This window comes from Ranitomeya variabilis, chromosome 4 (assembly GCF_051348905.1).
Source record: "Ranitomeya variabilis isolate aRanVar5 chromosome 4, aRanVar5.hap1, whole genome shotgun sequence".
Classification (NCBI taxonomy): domain Eukaryota; kingdom Metazoa; phylum Chordata; class Amphibia; order Anura; family Dendrobatidae; genus Ranitomeya; species Ranitomeya variabilis.
In genome coordinates this window covers 656,520,095-656,539,971 of record NC_135235.1, presented here as the reverse complement: position 1 = coordinate 656,539,971, position 19,877 = coordinate 656,520,095, and the positions used below count along the sequence as shown (strand labels likewise).

The window sequence follows — 19,877 nt, the reverse complement described above, 5'->3', positions numbered from 1 at the left end:
GTTCTATTCAGACAGTCCTCTTTATAAATCTACAAAAGTTCCAGCATCACCTTGCTCAATGCAGATTCTCGATTCATCACTGAATATGACTTTCATCCAGTCATCCACAGTCCACGATTACTTTTCCTTAGCCCATTGTAACCTTGTTTTTTTCTGTTTAGGTGTTAATGATGGCTTTCATTTAGTTTTCTGTATGTAAATCCCATTTCCTATAGGCGGTTTCTTACAGTTCAGTCACAGACGCTGACTCCAGTTTCCTCCCATTCTTTCCTCATTTGTTTTGTTGTGCATTTCCTGTTTTGGAGACATATTGCATTAAGTTTCAGGTCTTGACGCTTTGATGTCTTCCTTGGTCTACCAGTATGTTTGCCTTTAACCATCTTCCCATGTTGTTTGTATTTGATCCAGATTTTAGACACCGCTGACTGTGAACAACTAACATCTTTTGCAACATTGCTTGATGATTTATCCTCTTAAGAGTTTGATAATCCTCTCCTTTGTTTCAATTGACATCTCTCGTGTTGGAGCCATGATTCAGGTCAGTCCACTTGGTGCAACAGCTCTCCAAGTTGTGGTCACTCCTTTTTAGATGCAGAATAACAAGCAGATCTAATTTGATGCAGGTGTTAGTTTTGGGAATTGAAATTTAGAGGGTGAGTCCATAATTTTTCCCTCTGCTTGTTCTAAAAAAAGTAACCATTACTGACTACCACATTTTTTGTTCTTGATTTCTTTTAGGGTTTATTAAAGCCAGAAAGTTCTTATTTGAAATGACTTTAGTTTTGTGCCATGTCTGTGATCTGCTTTTTTTCTACAAAATTAAACATCTGAATGAACATCCTCCAAGGACGGTGATTCCATAATTTTTGCCAGGGGTTGTAGAAGGTTTTAACTACATCAATGGCCTTACACGCCACACATCCACTACATCTGTTGCCGCCGATTGTTTAAGAAGAAAGCTGTATAGATTGTCAGGGAGTTGTGAAGTGTCTGTTCACTAGACGATCTTTAGAAGATCTACCTTTTGTGTCAGTAATCTGTGGGAATGGTGTTAATAATTCCCCAATGTTGCAGTCCATTTTTTTAAATCGGCCAATGTTTATTTGGAATTAATCTCAAATCTTGAGCTCCATTATTAAATGTGATGAATAAGCACAAGCCTGCATTATTGACAATTTTGAGGGGATTGAAGAAATTAAATCAGTCTTATTTTACTTTAGGGATTCTCTATATGCTTTTCTCTGAATTTTATCTGGATATCCCCTCTCGAGGAATCTCCTCCTTAGGCACCCTGCTTGTAGTTTAAAATTAGCAATGTCTGAGCAGTTCTTCTGTATCCTCAGGAACTGTCCCTTAGGGATCTTTTTTCGTGGCGTGGAATAACTACTTTCCCACCTGAGTAAAGAATTGTTGGCTGTGGGCTTTCTCAAGGTACTGATCCCCAAGGGTGCCATCCGCTGTCCTTTCAATCAAGATGTCAATAAAGGAAAATTTCATACTGCTAGTTTTGAAAGTGAAGATTATTAACATTTAAGATCCAAACGAATTCTGTAAAACTCATGTCTATGCCCTTCCAAATGACATCATCAATGTATCTTAACCAGATTACAATATTTTCACTGCCTGATAGAGACTCCTCACCAAAGACAACTGTATCCTCCCACCAGCCCAAGAGTAGATTAGTGTATGATAAGGTGCAAGGGCACCCCATCGCAGTGCCCCTGTGCTGGTGGAAGTACTTGTTCTCAAACATGAAGACATTCTTTGTGGAAAGGAATTTGAGTCCTTCTTGTAAGAATTCATTACTAGTGATGAGCGAGTATACTCGTTGCTCGGGTTTTCCCGAGCACGCTCGGGTGACCTCAGAGTATTTGTTAGTGTTCGGAGATTTAGTTTTCTTGGCGGCAGCTGAATGATTTACAGCTACTAGCCAGGCTGAGTACATGTGGGGGTTGCCTGGTTGCTAGGTAATTCCCACATGTAATCAAGCTGGCTAATAGCTGTAAATCATGCTGCTGAGGCGATGAAAACTTCATCTCCGAGCAGTCATAAGTACTCGGAGACCACCCGAGCATGCTCGGGAAAACCCGAGCAACGAGTACACTTGCTCATCACTATTCATTATGCCTCTGGAACTGACAACACCTGCTTTTGAGGAAGCATTTCACTGCCTCCAGACTTTTAGAATGTGGCATAGAAGAATATAGTACCTCTACAACAACACTAGCTAAAATAGTGTTCTGTTCCAGGGTCAATCCTTCGATCTTTCTTAGGAGGTCACTGGTGTATTAGAATTCATGGCTAGAACAAAGGGTTTAAGAATTATTTCAATGTAAATCCCCAGATTCTGTGTAAGACCAAGAGACCGGGAGACATGGGATGCTGTGTGTCCCAATTGCCAGGCAACACAGGACGCTGCCTTGCCTGGCGTTAGCCAATGGAGGAAATTTGTGCACCCTGCTGTTCAGGTGAGCATTGGATGGCTCCCTGGACATGACTGGGAGGAATGCATTACCGGATTATTGCCCTTTGATTAGGGCTAGCTTTATAAGGCCTGCATAACAATATCTGACATAATAATTTTATTTGTTAAAAAAAAAATTCTTATAGGTTTGTGAAGACTATACAAATCTTGATTAGCAAGCCACACAACCAGATCAGACTTTTTAATTCCGTGTTTTCTTTATTCTCTGTATAAGGCTGGGTTCACACTGCGTTAGTGTGACCCGTTTAACGGACTACGTTACACCGTGGTATAACGCGGTGTAACGTAGTCCGTTAATGCCGCCATTGAATGCAATGGCGGACCCATCGCTAGCGCACGCCCACAATGGGCGTGCGCTAGCGATGTGCCGCCATTGAGTGATGGACCCGAGACGCGGGCTGCAGTGTTTCCGGGTCCGTCACTGCTAGCGTAGATAGAGCTAGCAGAGCTCTATCTGCGCTAGCGGGATGCAAACGCCGGCACTTGCGCTAGCAGCAGCCCGTTAGCGTATGTGCTGAACGGGCTGCTGCTAACGCAGTGTGAACCTAGCCTAAGCTTTCAATACCACCAAGAGAGTCAGCAGCCTTGGGCAAGAAATACTGATTCTATAATATTTTTTCACTGAGTATGAAAGTCATAATTGAATAAAAAAGGATGACAGGAATGTATCAATATTAGGCTGTCAGTTACAAACCATAGAAAATACACACTATTATTCTTGGGATCTATAACTACTGAGTGGGAGCTAGCATCAGGTGAGAATAGCATTACTGCGCATATTATGTATATGTAACCAATAACACTATTAAACAAGAATATCTAAAATGCATTAACTGAATTGGGAATAACACTATTGGAAACTTGGATCGAAAGGTGGCAGATGCGGTTTAACAATGATAAATGTAAGGATATACACATGGGAAGAAATAATCTATATCACCATTACACACTGAACGGGAAACCACTGGGTAAATCTGACATGGAGAAGGGAATCCTAATTAATAAAAAACTTGCCTGGAGCAGCCAGTGCCAGGCAGTGGCTGCCAGGGCACACAGGATCATGGGGTGCATTAAAAGAGGTCTGGATACACATGATGAGAGCATTATACTGCCTCTGTACAAATCCCTGGTTAGACCGCACATGGAGTACTGTGTATAGTTTTGGGCACCGATGCTCAGGAAGGATATAATGGAACCAGAGTGAGTACAAAGGATGGCAACAAAATTAATAAAGGGGATAGGGGAACTACAATACCCAGAGAGATTAGCAAAATTAGAATTATTCAGTCTAGTAAAAGATGACTGAGGGGCGATCTAATAACCATGTATAAGTATATAAGGGGACAATACAAATATCTCTCCGAGGATAATAATATAATAATAATTATCTTTCTTTTTATATAGCGCTAACATATTCCGCAGCGCTTTACAGGTCTGTTTATACCAAGGAATGAGCCGGTCACAAGGGAGCATTCTCTGCATCTGGAGGAGTGAAGGTTTTTCCACCAATATAGAAGAGGATTCTTTATTGTTAGGGCAGTGAGAATCTGGAATTCCTTGCCTGAGGAGGTGGTGATGGCAAACTCAGTCGAGGGGTTCAAGAGAGGCCTGGATGTCTTCCTGGAGTGTAACAATATTGTATCTTACAGTTATTAGGTTCTTTAGAAGGACGTAGATCTGAGGATTAATTCTGATGGAATATAGGCTGAACTAGATGGACAAATGTCTTTTTTCGGCCTTGCTAACTATGTTGCTATGTTACTATCAATATCATTTCAATTGCTAGGACAATCGGGTACAACACTATCAAAAAAGAATGGAAGAAAAATTAAGTGAAGTGGAAATTACACTGTGAAATTAATATAAAATACAGGGAAGGAAAGAGACACACAGACGCTGTCAAATGAGCTGATAATGGAGGGGCGCTCTGGGTGGTGGGAGGGAGAGAACTCACACACTTGTGATGCAGTTTCATAGCATTGAGGCAACTGTCAGATTATTTATTATGCTTTGCTTATATAGTGCCATCACATTCTGCAGCGCTTTATCATCGCTGTCCCCATTGGGGCTCACAATCTGAATTTCATATCAGTATGTCTTTGGAATATTGGAGGAAACCAGAGAACACGGAGGAAACCCAGGTAAACACAAGGAGAACTTACAAACGTCCTTGGTGGGATTTGAATCCAGGACCTCAGCGATGCAAGGCTGCAGTGCTAACCACTGAGCCACCATGCTGCCCAGGTTATATTTGATGAGCCATATGTAAGCCTCACTACTGCAAAAGTGTTTAAAATTAAAGTCTCCTTAGACTCAATAACTTGTGTAAAGGGAATCAATTCCTAATGATGGTGAAAAACTACTATACTTAGCATGGAAAGTGGTTTTATAAATATGGCTCCCATCAGATGTTTCTACAAAGGAATGAATCGTAGATGTAAATAGTAACGTACAACAGGAACATGTTTATAACTGTAATATACATAAAATAAAGACATTTGTTGAGACAGAGTGTGGATTTAAAGAACCTGTAATCAATGAGATTGAGAGTTAGAAAAAAAGGAGAAAATGTTTGGTATTTTCTTGTGGAGGGGTTGCAATACTGTTGTCCATATAGTGAATATATAAATATATAACATGAAATATTCAATGCTAAGGCTAGGATCACATTGCGTTCTGTGACCGCGTTTAACGGACTACGTTACACCGCGGCATAACGCAGTGTTAACGTAGTCCGTTAAGGCCGCCATAGCCTGTAATGGAGAACGCGTCGCTAGCGCCCGCCCACATTGGGCGGGCGCTAGCGATGTGGCGTCATTTGAGTGACGGACCTCGGACGCTGCTTGCAGCGTCCGCGGCGCGCCCGAGGTCCGTTCCTCGCTAGTGCAGATCGGGGATCTGCGCTAGCGGGGACGCCGAACGCGGACCCTAGAGAAGCATTGCGTTAGCGCAACGGATTGCCCTAACGCAATGTGACCCTAGCCTAACGTTATATTGCTTTTTAGATAAGACATTTCTATTAGTAACTGCATATATTTGAATTCTAATGTAAGTTCTAACTTACTTTTCCTTTCCCATTTACTTATTTGTTGTTACTTTGACTGTCTGCTATGTGTTTTCTTATACAGTTTGTAAAACCATATGGCTTTTCCCCTGTGTGAGTTCTCTGATGGCAAACTAAATGTGATTTCTCATTATAACATTTCCCACATTCTGAACATGAAAAAGGTTTCTCCTATCTGTGAGTTTTTTGATGGACAGCTAAACGGGATTTCTGATTAAAACATTTCCCACATTCTAAACATGAAAAGGGCTTCTCACCTGTGTGAGTTCTCTGGTGTATATCAAGAACTGATTTCCCTGTAAAACATTTTCCACATTCTGAACATGAAAAAAGTTTCTCCCCTGTGTGAGTTCTCTGATGGACAACTAAATCTGATTTCTGTATAAAACATTTCCCACATTCTGAACATGAATATGGCTTCTCCCCTGTGTGCAGTTTCTGATGTCTAAAGAAATTTGATTTATCTGCAAAACATTTCCCACATTCTGAACATGAAAAAGGTTTCTCCCCTGTGTGAATTTTCAGATGGCTAACTAAAGCTGATTTTTGTATAAAACATTTCCCACATTCTGAACATGAATATGGCTTCTCTCCTGTATGAGTTCTGTGATGTCTAACAAGACTTGATTTACCTGCATAACATTTCCCACATTCTGAACAGAAATATGGCTTCTCTCCTGTGTGAGCTCTGTCATGTATAACAAGCTCTGATTTCTGGTTAAAATATTTCCCACACTGTGAACAAGAAAATCTTTTCTCCTTTTTGAGATTTTTTTTATGAGTAACAAAAGACGTTTTGAGTGAAAAACATTTCCTATATTTTGCAATTGCAAATGGCTCATTTGTTTTAAGAGTAGTTTGATTTTTAATGTCTCTTTTGTGACTTTTATTCTTCTTAATATTCTGTGATGAATCAGGAGTTAGGACTTGTTTAAAAGAATCAGATGATAGATCTTTGCTGTGAATGGATGATGGAATATCTGGAGTAATGGCATTCCCTTCAGTTATATCTTGTGTAATCTCAAGGTCATCTGAGTTATAAATTGAAGACTTCAGTTGTCCCTCTGATCTCTGGGTACAGTCATCTGACAAGAATAAAGATTATTATTTTTTAATAAAATATAGCTAAAGAAGCTCTGCTATCTTCAGGAGTTAGACATGGGCATGATAAATGCAGGAACAAGAGACTTTCTCTTTCTACAGCAGAGAAAATAGAAGAATTAACTGTGTAGAAAGGCAAAATTAGCAATTGTAAGTACACAGTGCCATGTAACATGATTACTGGGATATATATTGAAAGGATAAAATCATTAATGAGAGGAGTGCTTCTTTAAAAATATATTTGTATAACATTCCTAAAATATCCATAGAAATGGCAAGTTATGTAGAAAAATTCAATTACTAAGGCAAAACCAGCTGATAATCTAAAATTAGACCTCAGAGCACGAACGAGTAGAGCATGATTTTTGACCCTGTTTGTTCAATCTGTCTTCCAAATACTGAAATAATACAAGAGCAAAAAATATTATGTTGGCAAAAATTATACCAATAAAAACTTACTTAATCTGTAAATAGGTCTCGTAAAATAGCAACACAAAGGCAAGAACATTTTTTTTGCAATATTCTGATTTTTTTCTGCACTTAAATACAAAATAATAAATAAGATGAGAACAAAAGTGCAAAAATTAGAAGTACTCTTCTCCTTAACCTCTTTCCGACCTTAGACGTATCCATATGTCTAAGTTCCCTGGTACTTATCGACCTAGGAAGTACTTTGCGTTCACAAATGACATCTGGCACCCAGTGCCAGGAGCGGTCCCACAACGCTCCCTGCACGTTAACCCCCGAAATGCTGCGATCGAACTTAATCACAGCATTATGGACGCAGGCAGAGGGAAGACAGCCCCTCAGATCTCTTGGATCGGAGACCCAGGGAAGTCATTGCGGGGTCCCAATCGTTGCCATGGTGTCCATATGTCGTCATGATGACATCCAGGTCACCAGAGCTAGCAAAGTTGCTTGATCATGCTCAGAGCATGATGAAGCAAGTTTGTCTGTCAGTGCAGTGCTGACAGCTTGCATAGCATAGGGATACTGCAGCATCCCCATGCTATACAAGCGATAAGCCTGCAAAAAATAAAAATCACATAGTGGACAAAGTAAGAAAAGGTTAAAAAAAAAGTGAAAAAAAATTGTAAAAATATTTTTAAAAAATCAGCAAATAATATAAAATAACAATATATTGTACCCATATATATTTTTATGAAAAAATGCATAACACAGTGCGGGGCTGGGATTCCAAAGGTGGGTGGCCGCACTGCCCGCACAGGCGCAGTCTGCAAGCCTGGCTGGGACGTCAGACGGCCAGAGCTTACTGCGCCTGCACAGCACAGTACTACACAGCGCAGGCGCCGGTTTTGAAACGTAAACAGCGCTGAGGGGGCGGCGCCGAAATCACCTGAAGATTGGAGTGACGGCAGAGTAGCGGTTCAAGCTGGGGAGTGAGGACCCGCCTCCCTGGCTAAAGACCGGTATTTTGGCTAAGTATCAAAACGCTTTATTTTGGGAATACTTGAACCAAAAACTAAAAGGGCCACCTTGTTAGAATGCAGCATTACTGCTGCACAAGGTGGCTCTTTTAGTTTATAATGGCTGGAGGGGGTGACAGTGGCCCTTTAACAGAGAAAATATCTTTCAGGCAATTGAATGTAAAAATATCTGACCTTTAGGTAATAATTACTGTTTTTTTTTTTTATAACTATATTTTGTGAGGAATTTATAAAAGCTCAAGCGGCTGGGCTGCCCGGCCTTCATGTGCCCACTGTGGAATAATAATGATCTCCTTTATTTCTTACAGTACCAAAGTTTGGATAAAAAAGGGAATAATTATTGTCACAGATATTAATAGAGGGATTTGTTATACAAGTAGGATTAGAAGATTCAGATTTATTTCCTTATTTGCAGATAAAACATTCTTTTCAGTCTTCACCCCGGCTTTTCCTTTTGGGGGAACATATCCTTTCATGGTTTATTTATTGTCAAGTGAAATCTGTAAAGGCAGAATTAGTTCCGTATAAAAACATTCGATTAATTAACTTTCAGAAGAGAATAAATTCTGGAATCAGATCTTGGATTTATCTTAAATCAAGGGAAATAATTGTAAATTTTACTAATGTTCTTCTCTACGTCACATGAGAGAATGTTCCAATTTATGGTTATTCACAGGCTGCACCTTCCCCAGCTTTTATGCAGAAGATCAAAAAGATACAAAATTCTAAATGTCTCAAATATAACTCAAGATGGATTGTCCCACTAAGGATCTAATTACTTCATGATTGTTATCTGCAAGGGGAATGAATTTTAAGTACTGGATAACTATATAATATATACTTCTACTAACAACAGCTTGGGCCAAGTTACAAATCAAAATAATTAATTAAGCAGAAGCAAAGAGATTAGGAAATATGGGCAAGAATTATTGATTGAATAGTATTCTCTTCTTTACTCTCTCCTCTGAATAGGGGGGTGTCGAGGATGTGTTTAAATAGAAAAAGAAGAAAAAAATGATAATTGTATTATATTTCTTATGTTTATGTGTCTCCTGTTTATATTTCAGCATATAAATAAAAACGACTTGGTTTGATGTCTCATTACAAGCAAGGTCCACCATACAGATTATATTTTTCTTCACATGATTTTCTATTTTGTCAGCACATTCAATGAATGCGGACATTTGGCTTTGCAGTTTAGAGATCTGGGAAGGTAAGGGTCAGTGTCACAAGTTTACCATGACAGAGAGGGGACAGATGACCGAGGTGTCTGATTTCATGTACTCCTGTGCTGACTAGAAGCACGTCACCATCATATTGAACAGTGCAGATTTCTGCTAGCAGTGCAGGGGTTAATCTGTTCCGTTGTGAGATCCTGAAGCTTTCCAGCTTTGATGGTATCAGCTGTTCAGTATTGGCCACTCCCCTCTGCTATATATACTCACCTTTGGCAATCAGGTATTGTCAGTGTTAGGTTCATACTGCCTGGTTCTGGAGTTGGAGATGTTGGTTGTTTGAGGAGGCGATTTGAGTGTTGTTCAGAAAACTGTTGCTCGGTGCTTTGTCTGTGTGCATATCCTCATCCTCTATTTGTTTTTTTCTTCCCAGTGTTCCACTCTGTTGGTTGTGAGCGTATGTTTGTATGATTGGTATTTTCATTTATCCCTGTATGTCTTCCCTTGTTGGTCTGGTTGGTGTATTCTTATACACTATATTCTTAAACAATACAACTCCCTACTTCCCTGAGTGCAAGAGTGGACAGATAAGGGCTGATTTAAAAGCTCAGCAAGGCACATGGCCTGACATCTTCACCACCAGAAGTAATCGGGCAGCAGAGATAGCTAGTCTGATGGTATCTTTAGGGATATAGCAAAAGTGCCGTGACACTCAGCATCTTCTAATTCCAGGTAGTAGGGAGCATTCTCCGGGCTGAATGCTCTGTCAGGGAAGAGGTCTCACTCCAACAGAAGGACTTCCAATGCCAAAAGAAATGGGGACAGTTTTCATTTTTCAGGAGAATGGTCAGCACTTGATTGTGATAAGGCTGGACTACACTGAAGATAAAGTAGCAACAGCCCAAAGAATCTGTGATTTCTCTGCATTTAGTGGTTACTACTCACCTGCATATTCATCTGTAGGAATCTCCTCTTTACACTGCTCGTCACCCCTTACATATTTCCCTGTACTATTAATGAGGATCAGATCTTCACCCTGAAACAAATATTATAAAAGTCACAGACAGATGCAGAAGTCACATCTATGATCAACTCTAATCCTGCCATCTCCACCGGTCTCACTATACAAGTATAAAACATATACTACTATTGGATATGTAAATTACCTCTTTGGGATTTTGTTTACAGTCTTCTGGAAGAAGAGAATGAGGACATCTCTCCGGTGTTGTCGTTGTCCTCTTACTGAATAAAGCTGGAGGAAACACATACAGTGCCTGAATTCATTCTTTACTTACAGATAAAGAATCTATTTACCTGTCTATTACCTGGTGATGTGAGGTGCTGGGGAACCTCCATCATGCCTTCCATGTACATGTCTTTGTGTCCTTCTAAATACTCCCACTCCTCCATGGAGAAATAAATAGTCATATCCTGATTCCTTATAGGAACCTGACACATAAAATGATACCGTCATCCCCCGATCCCTTGATATAGTTATTGTATAATGTACAAACATTTCCAGCAGTGTCACCTCTCCAGTCAGCAGCTCAATCATCTTGTAGGTCAGTTCTAGGATCTTCTGGTCATTGATGTCCTCATGCGTCAGGGGGTGAAGTGGAGGCCCAGTGATTGGGTTCAGGGGTCTTTTCCATCCATCAAACACAGGGGCCTGACAGCGCTCACTAGAGGTCTTCTTCACTACTGTGTAATCCTGGTTATGGAGAGACACATTAATAAATCTCACTACAGACATTTTCAGAGTCCTCACCTCTCTAGTTCTGTCCATCTGTTATTCCTATAGATAAGAATGATGTAATGTGACGTCATCAGAATCACTCACCTCTCCAGTAAGCTGGAAGAGGATCTCTAGGGTGAGGTGTAATATCCTCTCCGCCATCTTGTGCCTGTTCCTATCCATCCTTGATGAGTCAAGCAGGAAAATTCTCTTTTAGAGAAGATCTCCAGAGATAGAATCAATATTGTAAGATTCTGAATGGGAAGAAGGTGAGCCAATGTAATATCACAAGGTATCCAGTGTAATAATATAATTATTGGAGATAAGTGGAACATAAGGAGGAGATATAATGTGTAGATTTATTATTCTTAGATCATATATGATGTAACATTAATTGAATTGGTGACAGTCAGCTTCTCCCATTCACTGGCAATTTTGGTCACTGCTTCAGCCGCTGATTGGCTGTAGAGACCATATGTGACCAGAAAATATAGAGACTCGCGGGGGACCCATCAGTGGTGGCACATGGGTTGTGGGGGATCGTTACTGTGAGTAATATTATTTTTCTTATTTTCAAAGTTTTTTTTTCTTTATATCTATTAATAAAACCTAGAAATCTTAGACCACACATAACAAGCAGTTTCTTCCTCGGATTCGGCAGCTGAATACGTTTCTCATCTTCCATAAAACTAATTTTCGTCTCATTTACCGACACTGGAATTGGCATTAGCAATGCTGCAGGAGATATTCATTACACGTGACTAGTGATGAGCGAATATACTCGTTGCTCGGGTTTTCCCAAGCATGCTCGGGTGGTCTCCGAGTATTTGTGACTGCTCGGAGATTTAGTTTTTGTTGACGCAGCTGCATGATTTACATCTGCTGGCCAGCCTGAGTACATGTGGGGGTTGCCTGGTTGCTAGGGAATCCCCATATGTAAGCAATCTGGCTAGCAGCCGTAAATCATGCAGCTGAGGCAAATAAAACTAAATCTCCGAGCAGTCACAAATACTCGGAGACCACCCGAGCAACGAGTATATTCGCTCATCACTACACGTAACATGAGAAATAACTACTTCATGATGAGGATTACATTTTCATCTTCTTCTCAGGCTCTATAAACATATCTGGCCAGAGTCCATCACTGACTCCATCACCACTAGCCGCTTGTATGAACGTTTCCCGTCTTCCCTGGGCTGTAATCTATTGTGTTAGATCTCATGTCTGATTCACAAACAGGAGCCTGAGACATTTTTATTTCCAAAAACACGTCGAACAGGAGTTATAAGGAGTTATATAGGAGCTGTAACCTACAGAAATAACTGTTATCAAGTATACATGGACAATGTTGTGGCATTTTTTATTTTTGTATTCCCCTCTAGATATTATATTTTTTCTGCCATCTTCCCTTTAGGCTTCCTTATTACAAGAAAATGGCCAGAACAAAAGCAGATGTTAAAATATTACAAAATAAACTTGTAAAGAACATACAAGAAGCATGACAGCTGTGCGCCTTTTTAGTTTGAAGAAAAAATTAAGTATTTGGAGCACCATGACGTTCATGTTTGTCACATGGATGGTATGGGCACTACTTTTTATGATATCCCAGCTGTTTAATTTTTTGCCCCTGCCAGTATAAACCTTAGCATTTAATAAGGTTGCCAGAGTTACGGGGCTCACTCGTTTTGCCCATTGTTCCCTATTGGGTTATATGGTTCCTGGATTCTTAGAAATGTTAGATACATATGAAAGTCTACTAGTGTAATAAGATACCTCTTAGCATGCAGTGGGGAAAATAATTAACTGATACACTGCCAATTTTGCTTGTTTTCCCACCTACAAAGAGTGGAGAGGTCTGTAATTTTTAGCATAGGTACACTTCTACTGTGAGAGACAGAATCTAAAAATAAAAAAAAACTGAAAATCACGTTGTATGACTGTTACATAATTAATTTGCATTTTCTTGCATGAAATAAGTATTTGATGCAATAAAAAAACGTAATAGTTGATACAAAAACCTTTTGTTTGCAATTACAGAAGTCAGACATTTCCTGTAGTTCTTGACCAAGTTTGCACACACTGCAGCAGGAATTTTGGCCCACTCCTCCATACAGATCTTCTGCAGATCTCTCAGGTTTCGTGGCTGTCACTGGGCAACATGGCTAGACCACTCCAGGACCTTGAGCTGCTTCTTACAGAGACACTCTTTAGTTGCCATAGCTTTGCATTTCTGGTCATTGTCATGCGGGAGGACCCCCAGCCATGACCCATCTTCAATGCTCTTATTGAGTGAAGGAGATTGTTGGCCAAAATCAATCCTCCCTTCAATACGGTGCAGTCGTCCTGTCCCTTTGCAAAAAAGCACCCCAAAGTATGATGTCTCCTCCACCATGCTTCATGGTTGGGACGGTGTTCCTGGGGTTTTACACATCCTTCTTCTTCCTCCAAACACGGCAAGTGGAGTTGATACCAAAAAGTTTTATTTTTATCTAATTTTTCCACATGACCTTCTTCCATGCCTCATGTGGATCATCCAGATGGTCCCTGCCAAACTTCAAACAGGCCATGTGCTGGCGTGAGCAGGGGAACCTTGTGTGCTGTGGGCTGATTCTGGACCTTTTTCAGAATCATCCTTACCTAACGAGACCAGACCTGAGAAAGATTGACAGTCATCTTCTGTTTCTTCTATTCTCTAAAAATTGTGTCAACCGTTGTTGCATTCGCACCAAGCTGTTTGCCTATTGTCCTGTACCCCATCCCAGCCTTGTGCAGTTCTACAATTTTGTTCCTGGTGTCCTTAGGCAGTTCTTTGGTCTTGGCCATGGTGGAGAGGTTGGAGTGCGATTGATTGTATGAACTTGTGTCTTTTATACGGGTAACAAGTTCAAACAGGTGGAATTAATACAGGTGACAATACAGAGGACATAAAATTGGCCACAATGGATGTAGAGTCTCTCTATTCCAACATTCCTCATGAGGATGGGATTGCAACATGCAATATTTCCTTTTAAAAAAAGCAATCTAGCCACAGAACCAACACTGCGATTTATCAGGTTTGTGCTCCATCACAACTATTTCTCTTTTGGGAACCAACAGTGTATAGGCAGAGCCATGGGAAGCAAAATCTCCCCACAATTTACTAACCTAACTAAACTAGAGGAGGAGTTTTGTCATCTTGCTCTAGTAAACTTCTAGCATACCTTCGATACATTGAAGGTCTGCTAATAATCTGGACAGGCTCAAAAGATGATCTGCTTACCTTTCACAATAACTTCAACAAGTCCCACCCAACCATCAAACTCACCCTCAACTTCTCCAAATCCTAAATACATTTTCTGGACACGAACATATACATCAAGGACAACACCATACAAACATCAATTTACCATAAGCCCACAGGACGTCCGGCGTATCTTAGATGGAGCAACTTTCATTCAAGACACACAAAAAAATCCATCATCTACAGTTAAGCTCTGAGGTACATTTGGATCTGTTCAGACAGTAAATACAGAAAACTACACCTGCTATCACTAAGAAATACATTGCTACAAGGATACCATCCACTGGTAATAGATGAACAGATCCACAGAGCTACAAAACTCCAGAGAAGCAGCCTCCTGGATTACAATCTGAGGGAGGATAACAACAGGGTACCTCGTGTGGTCACATACAACCCCCACATGAGCATACTAAGGAAATATGCTTCTGATCTCCAACCTATAATTCACAGAGACCACAAACTGAAATAAATATTCCCAGAATTACCACTTCTCTCCTACAAATAGCCCCCTAACTTTAGGAATCTCCTTGTCAGAAGTATCATCTCATTACCATCAGTGGCGTAATAATAAAAAATGCAAAACTTGCACCCACATATTACCCACAAATACAGTCCACATAGCAAACACAGATCTTTTCATGTACAACCTCCAATGTGGGGTACATGATACAGTGTACAAGGTGCCCTTGAGGCATCTATATTGCGGAAACCAATCAAACACTACAAACTAGGATGAATCTACACAGACACACAATCAGGAATGAAATGGACACGCCTCTGGGAAAACATTTCTCTGGACCTGGACACAGTATGACAGGTTTAAAAGTCTTAATACTAAAAGGCCATTTTAAGGACGACAGAGAGAGAAAAATTTGGGAATTCAAACTGAAAAGATGTTGAATTCTTTGACAATAGGACTCAATTTAACACCTGGATTTATGACTCACTACATGGACATAATTCACACCTCCACCAGACGCACTCCAGATAACTAAGAAGAACATTCCCACTGCCTCTCCATAGGTAACAAAAGGCCTAATTTGATTTCCTTGGCTTATCTCTAGGAAGCATCACCTCTCCCACCTCATGAAACAAATGTCTTGGGGTAATATCTCTTAAATGTTATGCTTTTTCTGATTAAGGCTACTTTCACACTAGCGTCGGGAACAACCCGTCGCTGCGCGTCGGGCCGACGTTCCCGACGCTAGTGTGTTCTCCGCCGCACAACGGGGGCAGCGGATGCATATTTCCCACGCATCCGCTGCCCCATTGTGATGTGCGGGGAAGTGCGGGGAGGTGGGGGCGGAGTTCCGACTGCGCATGCGCGGTCGGAAAAAGCGGACCGTCGGGAGCAAAAAACGTTACATGTAACGTTTTTTTCTCCCGACGGTCCGCTACCATACGCCCAAGCGTCGCAAAACGGAATCACCGTTTGGCAATGCGTCGCAAATGCGTCGCTAATGTTAGGCTATGGCGAAAAAACGTATCCAGCAAAAACTTTTGCTGGATGCGGCGTTTCGCAAAAACGACGCATTTGCGACGTATTGCAGTTAACGCTAGTGTGAAAGTAGCCTAATTCATTTGTAATCCAGCCTGAAGAAGGAGAAGGTGAAAGCTGCAAACTTATTATTTTCTGGTTAGCCAATAAAGGTATCACTCTGAGAATAACTTTGTCACCATTGGGCATAATAGTATTTACATCGATTTTTCTGGCTAACACAGTACCACAATATAATTTGTTATTGTACATCATCAATTAATACAGGTAATAAGTGCAGAGTAGGAGGGCTTCTTAAAGAAAAAGTAACAGGTCTGTGAGAGCCAGAATTCTTGCCGGTTGGTTGGTGATCAAATACTTATTTCATGCAATTTAATTATGTAAAAATCATACAATATGATTTTCAGTTTTTTTATTTTTAGATTCTGTCTCTCACAGTTGAAGTGTACCTACGATAAAAATTACAGACCTCTCCATTCTTTGTAGGTGGGAAAATTTGCTAAATTGGCAGTGTATCGAATACTTATTTTCCCCACTCTTATCTCCCAATCGTCCGGGGTTCAGTGGAACTGTCCAGATTTCCACTTAACGCACTGTCTCACTCTCTCTGAATGATGTCTTTTCATAGCTCATCACTCTTCTTCCTTTGAGGGCAGTGCTGGTATATCTGCTCTGCAAACATTTACATTAATTATTGCGACCAAAAAGACAGATCTGGCACTCACCCAACGGTCCCTTGGACCCGTGGAAGTGCATCTACGCGAAACGGCCGTCGTCCTCACCTGTTCCCTGCACCCTCCTCCTTGCATTTTCCTGCCGCCTCTCCATGTAAGTCTATATGCTGATTTCAGCGAATAAAGGACATTAATCACAGCACCGTTGGGTGAGTGCCAGATCTGTCTTTTTGGTCGCAACAAGTGAAGCTCTGTTTTACTTTTTATCTGTGCACCTCCCGGGATTGCTGAGTTCGGAAGTTTTCAAGTCTGCCTACTTTTCGCTTGATGAATTAACCTGTGAAGATTTACTCACCTTGTGCCGCAGGTTTTTTCTGAATCTGTTTGTGGTTCATTTACATTAATTAAATAAACTATTCTCTTCTTTTCTTGTGATCTGATCTCCCAAGGAATCAAACCCTCTACCTGTATCATTGCAGGCAATGACATGTTGGAGAGTTTTGTATACTTGAAGCTGCACACAAGAAGATTGTACTGGTACATAGAGATACATCTGTACATAGCAGTGTATTTCCATGTACCTCTATTCTAGAAGGAAAATAAAAGTCAGATTTTTTTTCTTTCTATAAAATTACTAAAAAAAAATATGAAGAACAATAACAATAATGTCATTTTTTTTTTTTAAATAATAAGCATCACAAATCAGAAAATAACATTTGCACAACACAGCAATCAGATTATTTATGGTGACTGATAAATGGCATAAAAAATGTCTTGATTGATCTTTTTTCTCCATTATGCTCACATATAAATGTACTAAAATGTATTTCTGAGGCAGAGTTCACACATAGTGTAAATGCTGTGTTCTTGCACTTCTTAATTTCTGCATGAACCATATGACTCAATAACAATCTTCTTTGATTATTGCGTGCTTGCTACGTTTTATGCGTTTTCCCCCCTTTTGGAAGCGCTTTTGGAGAAGATTTGAAGCAGCATTTTTAACGCTTTTTTTAATACTATAGAAAAGCTTTGAGTCTACACTTTGAAATTATATGGTGTTTTAATTTTTACATTTGCTTTTTTCAGTCTCCACATAGAGAAAAAATGCACCAATAGTACATGGTACAGCAGTGTCTTAGGATCCACCATGGGCAGAGGTTCATTAAATCACTTCCACTTTCCTTGGACATTTAGCCTGTGTTCACATGGGATGTTTACCTTGTATGTTGTATGATCACAATAATGAAAGTTGTTGAACAAAATTTAAAAATACGTTGTAAGAGAAGAAAACACACAAATATCAGAATTTTAGCAATAAGAAATATACTGTACATCACTATAGGAAAAACAATCTCCCTGCACAATGTTGGAGAAATCACGTCCACAACAACTTTATTATACTCTATTATCCTATACAACTATCGTGTGGTGATTATCTCATATGAGTCCCTGCAGCTGCACATTTTGCGGCGGAAGACAGCCGCGACACAAGCAGGAATTGCCTGTTTGTTTGGTAATCCCGCATGTGTTGTAGCAGTCTACTGCCTCCAAACATGCAGCCGCAGGGACTGAAATATATTATGCGAGCACGCCGAAAACACTCGGATAACACGTTATACAAGCACATTCTCTCACCACAGCAGAAAAACACCAAATTAGTCTCAGCAAAGAAGGGGTTACTGCCCCCCCCCCAGTAATGGGGAAACCCCAGCACCTACCTCCACCTGCAGAGCCGCACACCACATATATGGCTGTTCTGTGCGCACAGGACCTGTGATGAGGTCACATTAGGGGAGGAGTCAGGGGTCACATGATCAGGGCCTCAGTGTATGCAGGACTCTGCTGTGCTGGTTGTCATGGTGCTGGATGAGGGGAAGTTTATGTGTGGGGTCAGGAGGGGTTTGCATTGTGGATCAGGGCTGCCACTAGGAATTTCAAGGCCCCTTACTGGCAAACTTTTGCCCCAAACAAGCCCCCTTGAGACTCCACCCAGGATCCACCCCAGAGCCTTCCACAGTCCCACCTCGTGACCTCCCTCTCTTGGAAAAACTCCACTTCTGCACCATGTCCTCCTCACCAATCACACATTAACAGTTCCCATCTAACACCATACAAGTTTCAGCTCCTTCCAAAGATTTTCTATTGGGTTCAGGTCTGGAGACTGGCTAAGCCGCTTGAGGACCTTGAAATACTTCTTAAGGAGCCACTCCTTAGTTGCCCTGGCTGTGTGATTTGGGTCATTGTCATGCTGGAAGACCCAACCATGACCCATCCTCAATGCCAAAATATAGCGATACATGACCCCATCCATCCTCTCGTCAATACTATGCAATTATCCGGTACCCCTTTGCACAAAAGCACCCCCAGAGTATGATGTTTCCCCCACCATGCTTCATGGTTGTAACAGTTTTCTTGGGGTTGTACTCATGCTTCTTTTTCCTCCAAACACGGCGAGTGGAGTTGATACCAAAAACTTCTATCTTGGTCTCATCTGACAACATGACATTCTCCCATGCATCCTCTGGATCACCCAGATGGTCATTTGTGAACTTGAAACGGGCCATATGCTTGAGTGAGCAGGGGGACCTTGCGTGCCCTGCAGGATTTTAATCCACAACTGCATAGTGTGTTACTAATGGTAATGTTTGAGACTGTGGTTGCAGCTCTCTTCAGGTCATTAACCAGATCCATCGATGTAGTCCTAGGCTGATTCCTGACCTTTCTCAGAATCATCTTTACCTCGCGTGGCGAGATCTTGCATGGAGCCCCAGACCAGACCGAGGAAGATTGACAGTCATCTTGTGTTTCTTCCATTTTCTAATAATTGTGCCAACAGCCTTCTTAACAAGCTGCTAGCCTATTGTCCTGTAGCCCATTCCAGCCTTGTGCAGGTCTACAATTGTGTCCCTGGTGTCCTTATACAGCTCTTTGGTTTGGGCCATGGTGGAGAGGTTGGATTGTGATTGATTGAGTGTGTTGATAGGTTTCTTTTATACAGGTAACAAGTTCATACAGGTGAAATGAATACAGGTAATGAGTACAGAGTAGGAGAGCTTCTTAAAGAAAAACTAACAGGTCGGTGAGAGCCAGAATTCTTGCTGGTTGGTAGGTGATCAAATACATATTTAAAAATCATACAATGTGATTTTCTTTTTTTATTATTATTTTTTTATTTTTTAGATTCTGTCTTTCACAGGTGAAGTGTACCTATGATAAAATTACAGACCTCTCCATTCTTTGTAGGTGGGAAAACTTGCAAAATCGGCAGTGTATCAAATACTTATTTTCCCATCTGTACATACAGGTCCAAAGATTATATAGTCTTATAGGTATATTAGCACAAAGTGCCAACCTAAGGGGATTTAGAAGGACCTCAATTGATGTATATTTCGCCAGTGAATTTAGTGAGACAGTGAC

The 19,877-nt window shown here is 40.7% G+C and overlaps 1 protein-coding gene across 1 annotated transcript in view; it reads right to left on the bottom strand.

Annotated features, from left to right (window-relative positions):
- LOC143768177 (uncharacterized) overlaps positions 1 to 19,877 on the bottom strand; it is a 381,688-nt gene that overhangs the window by 14,349 nt on the left and 347,462 nt on the right. Inside the window, exons 8-15 of the mRNA XM_077256867.1 lie at positions 16,816 to 16,974; positions 16,381 to 16,453; positions 14,566 to 14,637; positions 10,805 to 10,978; positions 10,599 to 10,722; positions 10,440 to 10,525; positions 10,219 to 10,309; positions 5,724 to 6,634 (exon numbers count right to left, since the gene is read on the bottom strand). Coding sequence (XP_077112982.1) covers positions 5,724 to 6,634; positions 10,219 to 10,309; positions 10,440 to 10,525; positions 10,599 to 10,722; positions 10,805 to 10,978; positions 14,566 to 14,637; positions 16,381 to 16,453; positions 16,816 to 16,974 — 1,690 coding nt within the window. The remainder of the gene's footprint in view (positions 1 to 5,723; positions 6,635 to 10,218; positions 10,310 to 10,439; positions 10,526 to 10,598; positions 10,723 to 10,804; positions 10,979 to 14,565; positions 14,638 to 16,380; positions 16,454 to 16,815; positions 16,975 to 19,877) is intronic.